This window comes from Panicum virgatum, chromosome 1N, assembly GCF_016808335.1.
Source record: "Panicum virgatum strain AP13 chromosome 1N, P.virgatum_v5, whole genome shotgun sequence".
Lineage (NCBI taxonomy): Eukaryota > Viridiplantae > Streptophyta > Magnoliopsida > Poales > Poaceae > Panicum > Panicum virgatum.
This window is the reverse complement of record NC_053145.1, coordinates 12,460,758-12,474,455: the sequence shown is the minus strand read 5'-3', so window position 1 is coordinate 12,474,455 and position 13,698 is coordinate 12,460,758. Positions and strand designations below refer to the sequence as shown.

Genomic DNA, 13,698 nt, shown 5'->3' with positions numbered 1-13,698 from the left:
CCTAGAACAACCACCGTATCCTCAGTGCCACTGGTACGACGAGGAACGTGGCGGAACTCGGTGGTGTGCAGCTCCTGGCGGTGGGTGTGGCAGACGGACCAAAGAGCTCTCCTGGCGGTGCTGCTTATGGAGGCGGCGTAGGTGGAGTGAGGCGCAGTGGAGTCGTGCGCCGAAAGAGTCTTCATGCCCTGGTAACCCTTGAGGCGTCCCCTGATGTGCACCTGGGTGAGGTAGTAGTCGCCGATAGCAGGGTCGTTGTAGTGGCGCATGGGGTAGAGGGGCTTCACATCATTGCCCAATTCCACCAGCACGGACTGCAACAACATGCAAAAGTAGCCAGGCTCTGTCAACGAGGTGTGAATGTCAGCAGTCACACAAGGACTGTTGCCCTGGTTGCCTGAAGAGTTGCTGTTGTTGTTGACGCTGTCACTCTGGCCATTGTTGCTCTGCTCATCTCCCTCAGAGTCTTCATCATTACCCTCATCATCAGCATCATAACCATCATCATCCTCACTGGCATCACTGTCATCCCCGGAGTCGTCCGGGTCTCCTCCAGCAGCGGCAGGTGCTGGAGCGTCTGGAACAGGAGCAGTTGGCGGTGGAGGTGGTGCATCTGCTGCTGGTGCTGGGTGAGCTAGCGAGTCAACCGGCACAAGTTGACCATCCTGATATTCAACATAGTAATAGAGCATCTCTGGATCTTCCTCAACATCCTCCATAGGCTGTGGTGGAGCTAAAGCTGGAACAGGTGCTGGAACTGGAGCTGGGGCTGGAGCTGGAACAAACTGAGCAACATAAGCAGGTGCGGGACCTCCGGTGCTCTTGTGAGCAGTCTGACGAGTCCGGGCCATCTGACAGATCAAAAACAAAACTCAGAATAAGTCTGAATCAAATAAAAAATTCTGATAAAGAACAAAGAAAATAAATTAGATTTTTATGAAGTAAATTAAGAAATTTTTGAGCTGAAAGGCTAGCTAGAAAATGAGTCCTTAATTCGTCCATTTCTATTTAGGTTTGTGTCCTACAGTCAACATAGCTTTGATACCACTTCTGTCACACCCGGTTTCGAAAAGAACACCAGATGTATGTTGACGGCCATTATTTTCCATTTTGACCGTCAACTTCTCGGGAATAAAATGAGCTTCACACCATGTTCCATACATATTTTACTTATTTCTAACAAATTCCACAAGTTTTGGATGAGTTGTGGTTCTAGGAACTAATATACCAAAAATGAGGCAAAACTGGGACAAACCCAGGCCGGCCGGCCTAGCACCTCCACTATGTGTGCCCCGTCTTCGGTATAGGAGCGAAGAGAAATGTGTACAAAGCCTCTAAAACAAGGATTGCATATGGATTAAAAGACCCACTTGCAGCACTTACCGAAATCTTTTGGGCCGGAACACCACTATGGACTTCATACACATGTGGATCATGATGTCGGTGAAATGGGAGGCCGAGATGTGCTAGACCCAGGCCGACCGGCCTACAATTTTCAGCTTTGAAGCCACGCAACACACACCGTCATCTAGAGAAGATCAGGAGCGTCCACGAGAAGGTCGGCGCCAAACGGAGGGAATCCCAGGCCGGCCGGCCTAGGGGAGGCCGGCCGGTCCCACTTTGTAGCGTCTCAAGCTCAGTTTTGGCGTGGAAGTTAAGCACAACCGCCACAACTGCGTGCAACTGACGCTAGCCCAAATACCGACCTTGGAGCACGATAAATAGAGAGCAACACCCTCACTCTCAACATATAAAAAGAAGCTCTCTTCTCTCATTCTTAGTTTCTAGAGTAGGTTAGGTAGTCTGGGAGTTAGAGTCGAGTCGAGCTTGTCTCGGGATTCTGGAGTCGTCATCGGAAGTCGGTATAAGCTCTTGTATCTTTTCCTTTGACATTTATCAATATAAGTAATCTTCTTTATTTTTTAGAGTCAGCTTTACTTTCCACATTTATTTACCTTTCCAAGTTATATTACTTGTGTGCAGAAGTAATTCTCTAGCTTAGGCTTTGTACCTAGCTTGTTTATCAGGATCTTATCTTACGGGTTTTCTCGCCCGGACTAGAGTAACTCAAGTTAGTTCTCTAGGTTGAGGGGAATTTCTCTTGAACACGTCAAGAGAAATCCTAACACCGAGTACAGACGTGGTGTCTAGGCTTAGTGTTAGCTAGAAAGTGTGTTCCACCCCATGAAACAGTTGTGGTAGTCGGTAGGTGGTGACAGCCCTATCCGTCCTTTGTAGTCCACCACGTTCGGGTGTTTTCATAGCAGTAGTTGCAGGTTGCCGTTGGACTCCCCTATCATCCCTTTCTGAAGTCCTTCCTCTTCCAGCCGCCGAAGTAAGCTCTAGGTTCCCGATAACTAGTTAGAAGCAAGGTTTAGTCTAGAGAGGCTAGCTCGATAGTTTAGAAGTGTTTTAGGAGTCTTTTTCGCTGGTTGTCTCCCAGCTACTTACCTCTTTAAGGGTTAGAGTCTCCGGTGTCAGACAGTCATCGTTGGCCATTATGTTATCTATCATATCAGGCTTACCCCCACTAATTTAGTTGGTTGATATCCTTAGTAAAGTTTGTCATTCGATTCTTCGATACTCTTTAATCATAATGCTTCCCTGAAGAAATATACAATACCCTGGAATACTCCAAGGTGAAGTGCTACAGCGGTGATTCTGTGCGCTTGCGGAATCCATATTTTATTGAGCGTAAGAAACGCCAACAAGCATTTCTGGCGCCGTTGCTGGGGAAGCAATTGGCCAAAGATTTCATCGAATGGTTTGATAAAATTTACTAGTTTGTCACCGCTAATTTTAGTGGGATTACCATTGCTCTCGGTATCTTTATGATTTTAGCAGAGCAGTGTAGGACCAAATTCGATCTACCATATCACTTCAACTCAGATCCAGAAAGAATTGGGTGAATTTTTTCTACCAGAAGAAATTTTCTTAGGATCAAGGTTTGACAACGCCAGCTTCAATGCCCATGGCTCAGAAGACACTCCGTCAATTCTCAGCCCCGTCCAATAGCCATATCCCTACTGGACTGAACAATTACCAAGGTACTGATGGCTTTGAGATAAAGACTGACCTTGTCAACATGGTTCAAGCAAGTCCCTTCTGTAGAAAGGCATCAGAGGATGCCCACGCTCATCTACAGAATTTTCTGGAAGTAAGCAGCATAATCTACCCAAAAGGCACTACAATGGATAATGTCCATCTTCGACTGTTCCCATTCTCTTTGCTGGGGAAAGCAAAGACGTAGTTCTACACCTACAAGAAAGCATTCAACAGTTGGGATGCGTGCTCCAATGCTTTTCTGGTCAAGTACTTTCCGATGGGCAAAACCAATGCCCTTCGGAATAGGATTTCCAGTTTTGAACAACTCCAGGATGAGACAGTCCCAGAAGCCTGGGAACATCTTCAGGAATACATTGCAGCATGCCCACACCACAGCATAGAAGAATGGCTTATCATTCAAAACTTCTTCCATGGCCTGAACCAGCGATCGCAAGATCACATGGACGCAGCAGCAGGAGGAGCATTCCTCTCCCTCAATGTTGTGGGAGCTAGAACGCTCATCGACAAGGTTGCTTCCAACCAGAGTTGGAAGGGAGATAGGCAGCCGGCCCATGCAAAAGAAATATATGAAATTGACAGTGTCAATGTGCTGGCAGCCAAGATGGATCTTCTCATGGAAAAACTGGAATCTCCACACCAGGAGGTTAACCAGACTATGGAGCCTCAGATAACATGTGAAAAATTTGGCAATACTGGACACTTGGGCAAATCTTGCCCACTCACTCAAGAGGACGAGAACTCCATTGGGAACAACACTCCCAATGACTCAGACTGTCGTCCTCGGCAAGGTTGGAATCCTAAGCCCGACCTCCCCTTCGGCCAACAGCAAGGTATCAATTTTAATAATAGTTTTCAGCCCTCGCTTAAAGACCTCATGAATGGCCAAAAACAAATTAATGATAACATTAGTGAGAAATTTCTTACTAATGATAAAATTCTTGAGTCTTTGGCTATGCAACTAGATGGGTTTAACTCTGTTATTAAACATCAGTTGAGTTTCAACGAATTGTTAGAAACTAAAGTAACTCAACTGACCTCATCCTGCCTTAACCATGACACATGGAAGCTATCCGGGCAACCGGAAGTGACCCCGAAAGAAAGTCTAAGTGCGGTAGCTGTGCGGGCAAGGCAATCCGCACAGAAACCACATCTTCCGCAGGATGCAGGTATACCATCCTACCTTAACCATGATACGGGGAAGCTATCCAGGCAACCGAAAGTGACCCCGAAAGAAAGTGTGAGTGCGGTAGCTGTGCGGGCAAGACAATCCGCACAGATGTAGCGAAAATGGCCTCTCATGCCATATTTCAATATAATGTTTTGGTGATTGATGACACACACAACACTTGGACTAATATATGTGTTAAGATGATTATTATCAGGCTTATATGTCCAAGGGATGAAAAGATACAAAACCCCGAAGAAATCAGGTCGAAAGGACCAAGACAGAGGTAATTTGAACTCACCGGTTAAACAGACGTGAGACAAATTACACACACTGGTGCAATGGGCTCAGTAGAGACCAAGTCAACAGAGTGCACCGGATGAACCGACGATGGGAAAAGATGTATCATCGGTGCAACGGATCCAAAAGCTAAGGCTAGGGCTCAGCACCGGTTAGACCGGCGATGCTCAAATTGAGCGTCAGTGCAGTTGTCCAGAGACTCCATTTTTCGGGGGTTTCTGAGCTTGCACTCACCGGTTCAACCGACGATGATTTCAAGAGCGTCGGTACAATTGATCAAGTAGCCGTTGGAGCAGTAACGGCTAGTAGCTGGGAAAAAACATGCACCGGTTGAACCGGTGATGACAAAACTGGAGCGTCGGATCAACCGGCTTTCAGGAATTTCGTCAGCCTTTTTCCAATGGCTAGTTTGAGGGGTTGGGCTATATATATGCCACCCCACGGCTCATTTGTGAGTGTTGGAGACTAAGGAAGCATAAAAGAGTTGAAGATCCTCTCCAACCACCTTAGAGCTTCATTGTATATCATATAGGCTTAAGCACACTTGTGAGAGTGCTTAGTGCTTGATTAGGCTTAGTTCTTGAGAGAACTAGCTTGAGTGAAAGACTTGCTACGGCAAGCATCTTGTGTACTCGTCGTGTGATCCTCCGACTTGGTGTGGAGAGGCAACGACACTTTGTGCGGGGAAGGAGACCCCTCTTGGTGAGAAGCTCCGATAGTGAAGACGGTGCCGTGGGTGATGCTTCGAGAGAGATGGTGGCGGTGGCCATGTCTTGGTGACTTGGGGTCACTTAGCCTTTGCTTGCCGGAAGCCTTGGTGGCGAACGCAAGACGGTGATCAAGCGAAGAGACTCGGCATCACACTTGTTCTTGTTGGACAAGTGGCCATGGACGTAGGGAGGGACTTGGTGTCCTAACCGAACCACGTTAAATCGTGTGTCTTGGTGTCTTCACGAGAGTTTGCATATTCTCTCCCTTACCTCTTTACTTACCATATTACATTTCTGCATTTACTCTATCTTGCGTTCCTTTACTTTCCTAGTTAGTTTGATTAGGATTGGCTATAAGTTGCAAGTCTTTTGGGGTAAGTAGAGAGTAGCATAGATAAACCTTAGTCATAACGAGCATGTGTAGGACGTGTTAGGTTTATCTTATGCAAGTAGATTGAGCCATATGATTAGAAAGCGAATTAGCGACCCTATTTACCACCTCCCCTCTAGGGTCGGACACCCCGGTGATCCTTACAATTGGTATCAGAGCTTGGTCTCACACCTCTTACGAGGATTAGCCAATTCCATTGGTAAATTTGTGAGAAAGCTCGTAGGAGACCCGTCGACTTCACCGTCGAGTGAGTATCATGTCCAGGGAAGGGATGAGTACTGATAGGGCTCCATTTTTCGATGGCACGGGTTTTCCACGATGGAAAGTGCTTATGCAAGCACACCTTCAAGCCCAGGGGCTTGATGTTTGGCGTGTCACCGAGGTTGGCAAGAAAAATGAGACTAAGGCCGAGCGACAATATGATGCCATTGCTAAATCAATTCTATTATCCGCTTTATGTGATAGTGTGTTTAATCATGTTTATGCTTGTGAAGATGCTCATAAGCTATGGACGCAAATCGTCGAGAATCATGAGGGCACAAAGGATGTTGCCAATCAAAAATATAATATTCTCGGCGAGGAGCTTAGTAGCTTTAAACAACTTCCAAATGAAAATCTCATGACATGTACTCACGATTAAATATTCTTGTCAATGAAATTAATGCCTTAGGTCTCAATCAAGTTGAGGATTGGGAGATTAACCGAATGATCCTCCAAAGCCTTCACAAGCCTGACTACGACATCATCAACTCACTCTTGCAAAAATAAGACTTGGTCAAGCTTACACCCAACCAAGTCATCAATCAAATCATTGCCCATGAGTATAGTATGGGAATGACAAAGAAGGAGCAAGAGTCCACCTCTTCTTCAAGCCGCAAAAGTCTTGCCGCCAAGCATTCATGCGAATATCAACCAAGGCGACAAGACTCATCAAGCTCAAGTGAAGAAGAAGAAGAGGATGAGAGTGATGATGAATCAAGTTCAAGCGATGAAGAATATCCAAGGGCCGTGCTATACCATCACCGCAAGATTGCCGAGCATGTACATGAGCTCTATGAGCTTGGGTACAAAACTCTCATTAGAGGGAGTGCGGTTGGAATGGAGAAGATGGTGAAGAAAAAGAACAAATCAAGATCTCAAGCTCTCTCCGTCATCTACAAGCCCAAGAAAAATGGTGAAAGCTCAAGTCACAAGAAAAATTCCAAGAACTCCACCACCCATCGCCCTCGGAGATCATCACGACCTCCCATGTGTCTCATGGTACAAGGTAATAATGATGTAAGTGATGACTCCTACTCCAATGATGAATCCGATGTTGAAACTGATGAAATTAGTAAGATGATGACACTTCTTCATAATCAACAAGAACATCTCACTAAACAAAATAAAGAAATCAAAGCTCTCAAGGCTAAAGAAAAACTTCATGCTTCATTTGTCTCAAGATATGATAACTTGCTAAACAAATTCAATTTGTTAGACAATGAGCATAAAGAACTTAAAATAAAATATGAGAGCTTTGAATCTAAAAGTGAAACATCATCGGATAAATCATTTCCTTGCAATATTCCTTGTACTATTCCCATTGTCAAGGTAGATGCGTCTACCTCTTGTGATCTAACCCCTTGCAATGAGGATGTGATTGTAGAAACATGTGATGATCTCATTGCTAAGGAAAATGATGAGCTCAAACAAGAGGTAGAAAGGCTAATGGCGGACTTGAGGCGGCTCAAAGGAAAGTACACTCAAGAGCAAGCCCAACCTTCTCAAGATAACCCCCTCACGGGCGTGAAGAAGCTTGAGAAGGGAGAAACCGTGACTTGCTTCAAGTGTTGCAAAGAAGGCCACAAGTCCTACCAATGCAAGGAGAAAGAGGGCAAAGCAAAGGGCAAAGAAAATGGCAAGCCCAAGAAGTTGAACAAGAGCAAGAAGGGACACAAGAAGGCTAAGGAGATCAAGAAAAACCCATCTCCACACTTGAAGGCATCATACATGTACACCAAGCCCACCCACAAGACCAAGCAAAAGAGCAACCACTACATACTTGAAAAGAAGAAGAATGGCAAGGTGGTAGTTCATGTTATGGGGTGGAGAACATATGTATGGAACCGGCCTATTTGGGTGCCCAAGGATATTATTCATACCATAGATGGCTCCCAAAGGGTTTGGGTTCCAAAGACTTAGAAAATGAGAGCGGAAACAGGGAATTTGGAGGCTTGGTAAGGTTTGGGATGCATGAGTAGGGATGCATCATGCAAAGTTGAATTAAAGCCAAGTTGTGGATTAAAGATTAGTGACCCAAATTCCCCTCCCCTACATATGAGGTAATGAGCAAGGTAAAAGGATGATCTCAATTTCATTTGATATCCTTCATGCATCATTATAGCTCAATGCCTCTCTAGGAATGCATGATCTTATCTTTACTATTGGTATCTTTCATTTGATATGCTTTCCTAGAAATTTCATATGGTAGGTTGTCTATACTTTATCATATCTTGTTGCAACCTACATGAGCTTAATTGTTTCTCTCACATGGCATATGTCTTTCATAGCACATCTTGCAATTTGATATCTCTCATATTCGTGGTAAAAATGCTTTTGATATCAATTGTTTGCTTATGGTGCCATGATTAGCAAGCTATAAAGTTAAATCCCCACTATGTGTAATACAAGTGCATACATTTGTGAGTGATTCAAACACTAATGCACACATTTAGGGGGAGCTAACTCTATAGCTTGTGTTTGTGTGACTAATATACTTTACAAGTACAATTTGTTGTAGTCACCTAGAGCTATCTCCATGAGTTCAAATTTCTTATGAACACTACCCCTACAAGTCACAATTGGCATCGCAATTGGTGTCAAGATAGGAGGTGCCACAAGCTTTGAAAAAGGGGGAGCTTGTTCAAACAAAGGGAGATATGCCAAATCTAGTAGGTATAACACTCTATCACTAGTAAATTTCTTTTGCTACTAATGCTCCTTGTTGCTAGTGGTTATGAAGATTTTAGGTGTTTGATGACAAAGGGGGAGAAATGTACCATAAAAGCAAGCAAATAGTCTGGAGTAAATGATGCCATTAGCAAGGGGGAGGAATGGAAAATGCAATGCAAAAGGATGCATGGTGATAGGGGGAGGTACTTAGTCAATATGGGGGAGAAGTGCAATTTGATGATCCTATGGACTAAGGTACAAATTTTTTTTCATTGCTCATATGGTTCAAACCACACAATTGTCTTACATTGGCCACAAGCCATTGTTTCACAATTGTTATGAAGCTGGAAGTATTTCGTCCTATGGACTAATCAAATACCGGTAGCTTTTAAAATGAGCATTGAAATGACATCCGAGCAAGCTAAGTAGTTTCTAACTTTTCAAATTGGTATCATTTTCATATTCTTGCAATTCATCATGCTTGCTTTGGTTGTGTTGTCATCAATCACCAAAAAGGAGGAGATTGTAGCGAAAATGGCCTCCCATGCCATATTTCAATATAATGTTTTGGCGATTGATGACACACACAACACTTGGACTAATATATGTGTTAAGATGATCATTATCAGGCTTATAGGTCCAAGGGATGAAAAGATATAAAACCCCAAAGAAATCAGGTCGAAAGGACCAAGACAGAGGTAATTTGCACTCACCAGTTAAACCGACGTGAGGCAAATTACACTCACCGGTGCAATGGGCTCAGTAGAGACCAAGTCAACAGAGTGCACCGGATGAACCGACGATGGGAAAAGATGTATCATCGGTGCAACGGATCCAGAAGCTAAGGCTATGGCTCAGCACCGGTTAGACCGGCGATGCTCAAATTGAGCGTCGGTGCAGTTGTCCAGAGACTCCATTTTTTGGGGGTTTCTGAGCTTGCACTCACCGGTTAAACCGACGATGATTTCAAGAGCGTCGGTACAATTGGTCAAGTAGCTGTTGGAGCAGTAACGGCTAGTAGCTGGGAAAAAGCATGCACCGGTTGAACTGGTGATGACAAAACTGGAGCGTCGGATCAACCGACATTCAGGAATTTTGTTAGCCTTTTCCCAACGGCTAGTATGTAATTACTGAGAACCATACCAAAACCACCAAGGTAACCCCGAGAGGCACCCCCTCGTCGGAAGGAGCTAACCCCACTAATCAAAAGGAGGATCTGGGCCGCTCATAACCGTGAGCACGGCTAGTATACCAGTTTTACACTCTGCAGAGGTTGCACATGTTTACCCACAAGTCGTGAGCTACGCTAGAGGTTCATCACACTTCCTTAGGTGAGATGACTAGCGACTCACTACGAGGCCGTTACAAAGAATCTCGTTGGTAAGGCGTAACCGCGAGAGATAGGTCAGCGACGATGGGGCCCATCTCCAGGGGTACAAGCACAGGAGCGCAATCCAAGCACAGACCAAGCCGGAGGAGCAGGGACCATTGAAGCTTACTTCTCTTGCCCCGCAGGTAAGTTACTCCAAACCAAAAAGACCTAATTAGTAAGCCAAGTCTATCCCATTCTAGCCTTGTGGTAGCGCTGTTGTCCCAGGTTGTCGCTCTATGAACCGGTCCTTATGGAGAGTAGCCAACCAGGCAGTAAGCACTGTGCTGGCTCCCTAAACCATGTTTCTATCAAACATATTTTAACGGGACGTGAGCCACCCAAGCACGAAGCACAGAGGGCCACTCCCAGAATTAAGTTGCATAAACCATTAATCAAATTAATTAAAAAGGACCATTATGTGTTACCTTGTCTTGGTGACTTGGGGTCACTTAGCCTTTGCTTGCCGGAAGCCTTGGTGGCGAACGCAAGATGGTGATCAAGCGAAGAGACTCGGCATCACACTTGTTCTTGTTGGACAAGTGGCCGTGGACGTAGGGAGGGACTTGGTGTCCTAACCGAACCACGTTAAATCGTGTGTCTTGGTGTCTTCACGGGAGTTTGCATATTCTCTCCCTTACCTCTTTACTTACCATATTACATTTTCGCATTTACACTATCTTGCGTGCCTTTACTTTCCTAGTTAGTTTGATTAGGATTGGCTATAGGTTGCAAGTCTTTTGGGGTAAGTAGAGAGTAGCATAGATAAACCTTAGTCATAACTAGCATGTGTAGGACGTGTTAGGTTTATCTTATGCAAGTAGATTGAGCCCTAGGATTAGAAAGCGAATTAGAGACCCTATTCACCCCCTCCCCCTCTAGGGTTAGACACCCCGGTGATCCTTACAGCAGAAACCACCTCTTCTGCAGGATGCAGATACACGATGGAAGACCGTAACTGCCAGGAATACCGATGCTGAAGACGGAGTGCTGGAGGAGGCCGAAGAACCCAACACCATTGCTACCTAGGAAGACCCCGTGAAACCCCCTAGAACTTCACGGGACTGTCACGATACAACCGCCTTACCATTTCTAGAGCGAAAAAGGAGGCTGGTGGACGACGAGCAATTCGGCAAGTTCGTTGAGGTAACTAAGAAGTTTTATGGCAACATACCACTTCTTGATACTATGCAGGTTCCCACGTACGCCAAGTATCTCAAGGATATACTTGGCTATAAGAGGGTCCTGCCGACCACCGAGGTCGTGCAGCTTTTGAATGAGTGTAGCACAGCTATACTCAATCCTCTTCTGGAGAAGAAGAAGAAACCAGGATGCCCCACCATCAAATGTTCCATCGGAGCTCAACACTTTCGGCACGCTCTTTGCGATCTGCGAGCAAGCATCAGCATCATGCCAAAGGTAATTTATGATAAACTTAACCATCATACGCTTGCTCCTACTGCCATGTGTTTGCAGCTAGCAGACCAATCAGTTCGTCATCTCGCGGGGATCGCCAAGGATATTCTGGTGAAAATACGGAATTTCTTTGTCCCCGTTGATTTTGTCATTCTTGACATGGAAGTCGACACTGAGATCCCTCTCATATTGGGGGGGCATTCTTGAGTATGACAACTGCACACATTGATGCGGGAGTTGGAGTAATCCAACTCAACATCAATGGGCAAAAGGAGAGATTCGGTTTCAGATCGAAGGATGAACAATGCTCGCGGATCAAAAGTTTCAACTGGAAGGAATCCGTGAAAGAGCTAGAGAAGCCGTATTCCCTCATCGAATTCGTGGAGAGTCTTCGAACTCGAGAGGAGATTAAGGTGTATAACCAACGGAACGCGAAGCGGAATATCCAACGTAGGAATTTTCTAGAATTTGGGAAGAAAGAGATCGAAGTACCTCTGCCTACACGGAAGGTGTAGCAGAAGAAAGCATCGCCACAAATGTCTCCATCAGGTGACGACGACCAAACCCAAAGTATGGATAGTCTTGCTCGGGACGAGAAACTCGAGCCCTTGCCATGAGGTACGTGGTAGTTATCCATTCTTACATTTGCATATAGGATAGTTTATCTTCCTGCATAGTCTTCCCTTTCTCATCATGGCATATTTAAATTCTCGCAAATGCATTCTTTTCACTTTACAATGCATAAAAAAAATCGACCAAGATGGCAAACCTACTGAGTTTCATTCAAGCTTGGGGGGTGTCCATGTATCCAGGTAAATCATCCGACCTATCCATTCATCTTGTGTCAAAAAAAAGGTTAGTTTAATCACTCAAAAACTCAAAAAAGGTAAAAGTATATAATAAAATAAAAACAAAAGCAAAATAAATAAATTAAAGCACAACAAAAAAATGTTTCATGCTTTGAATAAAACTCCCAACTTTTATGTGTGGAAATCCGTGTAAGCTATTGTCATGGAGATGATGAATAGTTGCTCTGTTCATGCTTTGCATGTGCCTCGTATACAACTGTTTACTCTCCTAGTACTTGAACTAGTTGGCACATAAGTAGTTCCACTAAAAATCTGATTGTGTGGGAGCATGAGCTTGATTTCAAATTCTAAGTTGTTGTGAGATTTGAGATGGCCCGAATCGGGATGAAACTGCTTTCTCTAGTAGGGAACCTCTCAGAATTTCTTTAAAATAAAACATGGTAAAGAATTCCCCTTTGGTTTGCATGTCCTAACCCAGAGCCGTAATGTTTTATCATATTAATCTATATAAGCTATCTTGAGTTATTTTGAGCTTTCCCGAATGGTGAGTTCGTTCAAGGAAGGTACTTGTCATCTACCGATCTTTTTCCTTTGCGTACCCATTGTTTTGCTAGCCTCAAAATGTCTGGCATGTCAATTACCTACTCCGGGTATTGATATCCACCTTCGCCAGACAATTCCTTCACAACAAAACCCAAAATCTCCACAGTGAACCTATCCATCTCGAATGCTCTACCCAAGCAATGCTCCCTTCAAATAACTCTATCCTCATGGAGTATGGGTCATCTTCTTAATAAAAAATTGGAGCAAAAGCAATGAAAAAAAAGAGACAAGACCCATACCTCCACTCAAAAGAGTTGAAATAAGGGGCTCAAATAAAAAGACCAGAAATTCTCTAAGTGTGAGTCGATTTCCTCCCTCTCTCATGAACATTTTACCTTCCATAAGATCGGGATTTGATCGAGTACCAACCTCTTGTGAACCACTCTTCGTCTCGGCAAGATAGATAACCAAGGTATGCTACACTATCCCTACCTAAAACTCCACATATCAGCCTTTTAGTAGGAAGAGGATGGTCAAATTGTCCGACCATGGTGAGGATCATATACCTTGAGCGAGTTGAGAGTACCATCAGGGAATCTTAAACCACTTTTGAAAAAACTTGCAAAAACTCCGAGATAGGAACCTGAACAAGAGGCAGGAAATATTCCGGTGAAGGTTGTTCAATCTCTCAACCGCCCAAGACGAGGGATGAAATGCGAGTAAGCTCCATCTCCAGAAACTAAGATATGAGCCAACTTATTCAAAGTACATTTGGGTTAGAGTATTATGTTGTGCATAAGGTTTCTGCAGGGTATGAGCATTGATGCAACTCCTGATCCATCGAGCCTTAGCTTTAGCTTTGCTCGAGGACGAGCAAAAATTTAAGCTTGGGGGGGGGTGTTGATGGCCATTATTTTCCATTTTGACCGTCAACTTCTCGGGAATAAAATGAGCTTCACACCATGTTCCATACATATTGTACTTATTTCTAACAAATT

General features: G+C 44.4%; 1 protein-coding gene and 1 non-coding gene across 2 annotated transcripts; one reads left to right on the top strand and one right to left on the bottom strand.

Moving 5' to 3' along the window:
- Positions 1-3,337: 3,337 nt before the first annotated feature.
- Positions 3,338-3,444, bottom strand: LOC120657770. The gene has a single exon (XR_005668308.1). It is a non-coding gene; the product is annotated as a small nucleolar RNA R71 (small nucleolar RNA).
- Positions 3,445-3,505: 61 nt separating this feature from the next.
- Positions 3,506-11,555, top strand: LOC120653313. Its single transcript, XM_039931077.1, has 4 exons — positions 3,506-3,896; positions 11,029-11,078; positions 11,127-11,351; positions 11,409-11,555. Exons 1-4 carry the CDS (start codon positions 3,506-3,508, stop codon positions 11,553-11,555), a joined length of 813 nt encoding a protein of 270 aa, XP_039787011.1.
- Positions 11,556-13,698: the final 2,143 nt, after the last annotated feature.

What these genes read in the sequence shown, in the direction of transcription:
- LOC120653313 (XM_039931077.1), top strand. Translation starts at nt 3,506, where the DNA reads ATGGACGCAGCAGCAGGAGGAGCATTCCTCTCCCTCAATGTTGTGGGA. An exon ending in AATTCGGCAAGTTCGTTGAG is followed by an intron (nt 11,079 to 11,126) that starts GTAACTAAGAAG and finishes GATACTATGCAG; the next exon opens with GTTCCCACGTACGCCAAGTA. An exon ending in GCATCAGCATCATGCCAAAG is followed by an intron (nt 11,352 to 11,408) that starts GTAATTTATGAT and finishes ATGTGTTTGCAG; the next exon opens with CTAGCAGACCAATCAGTTCG.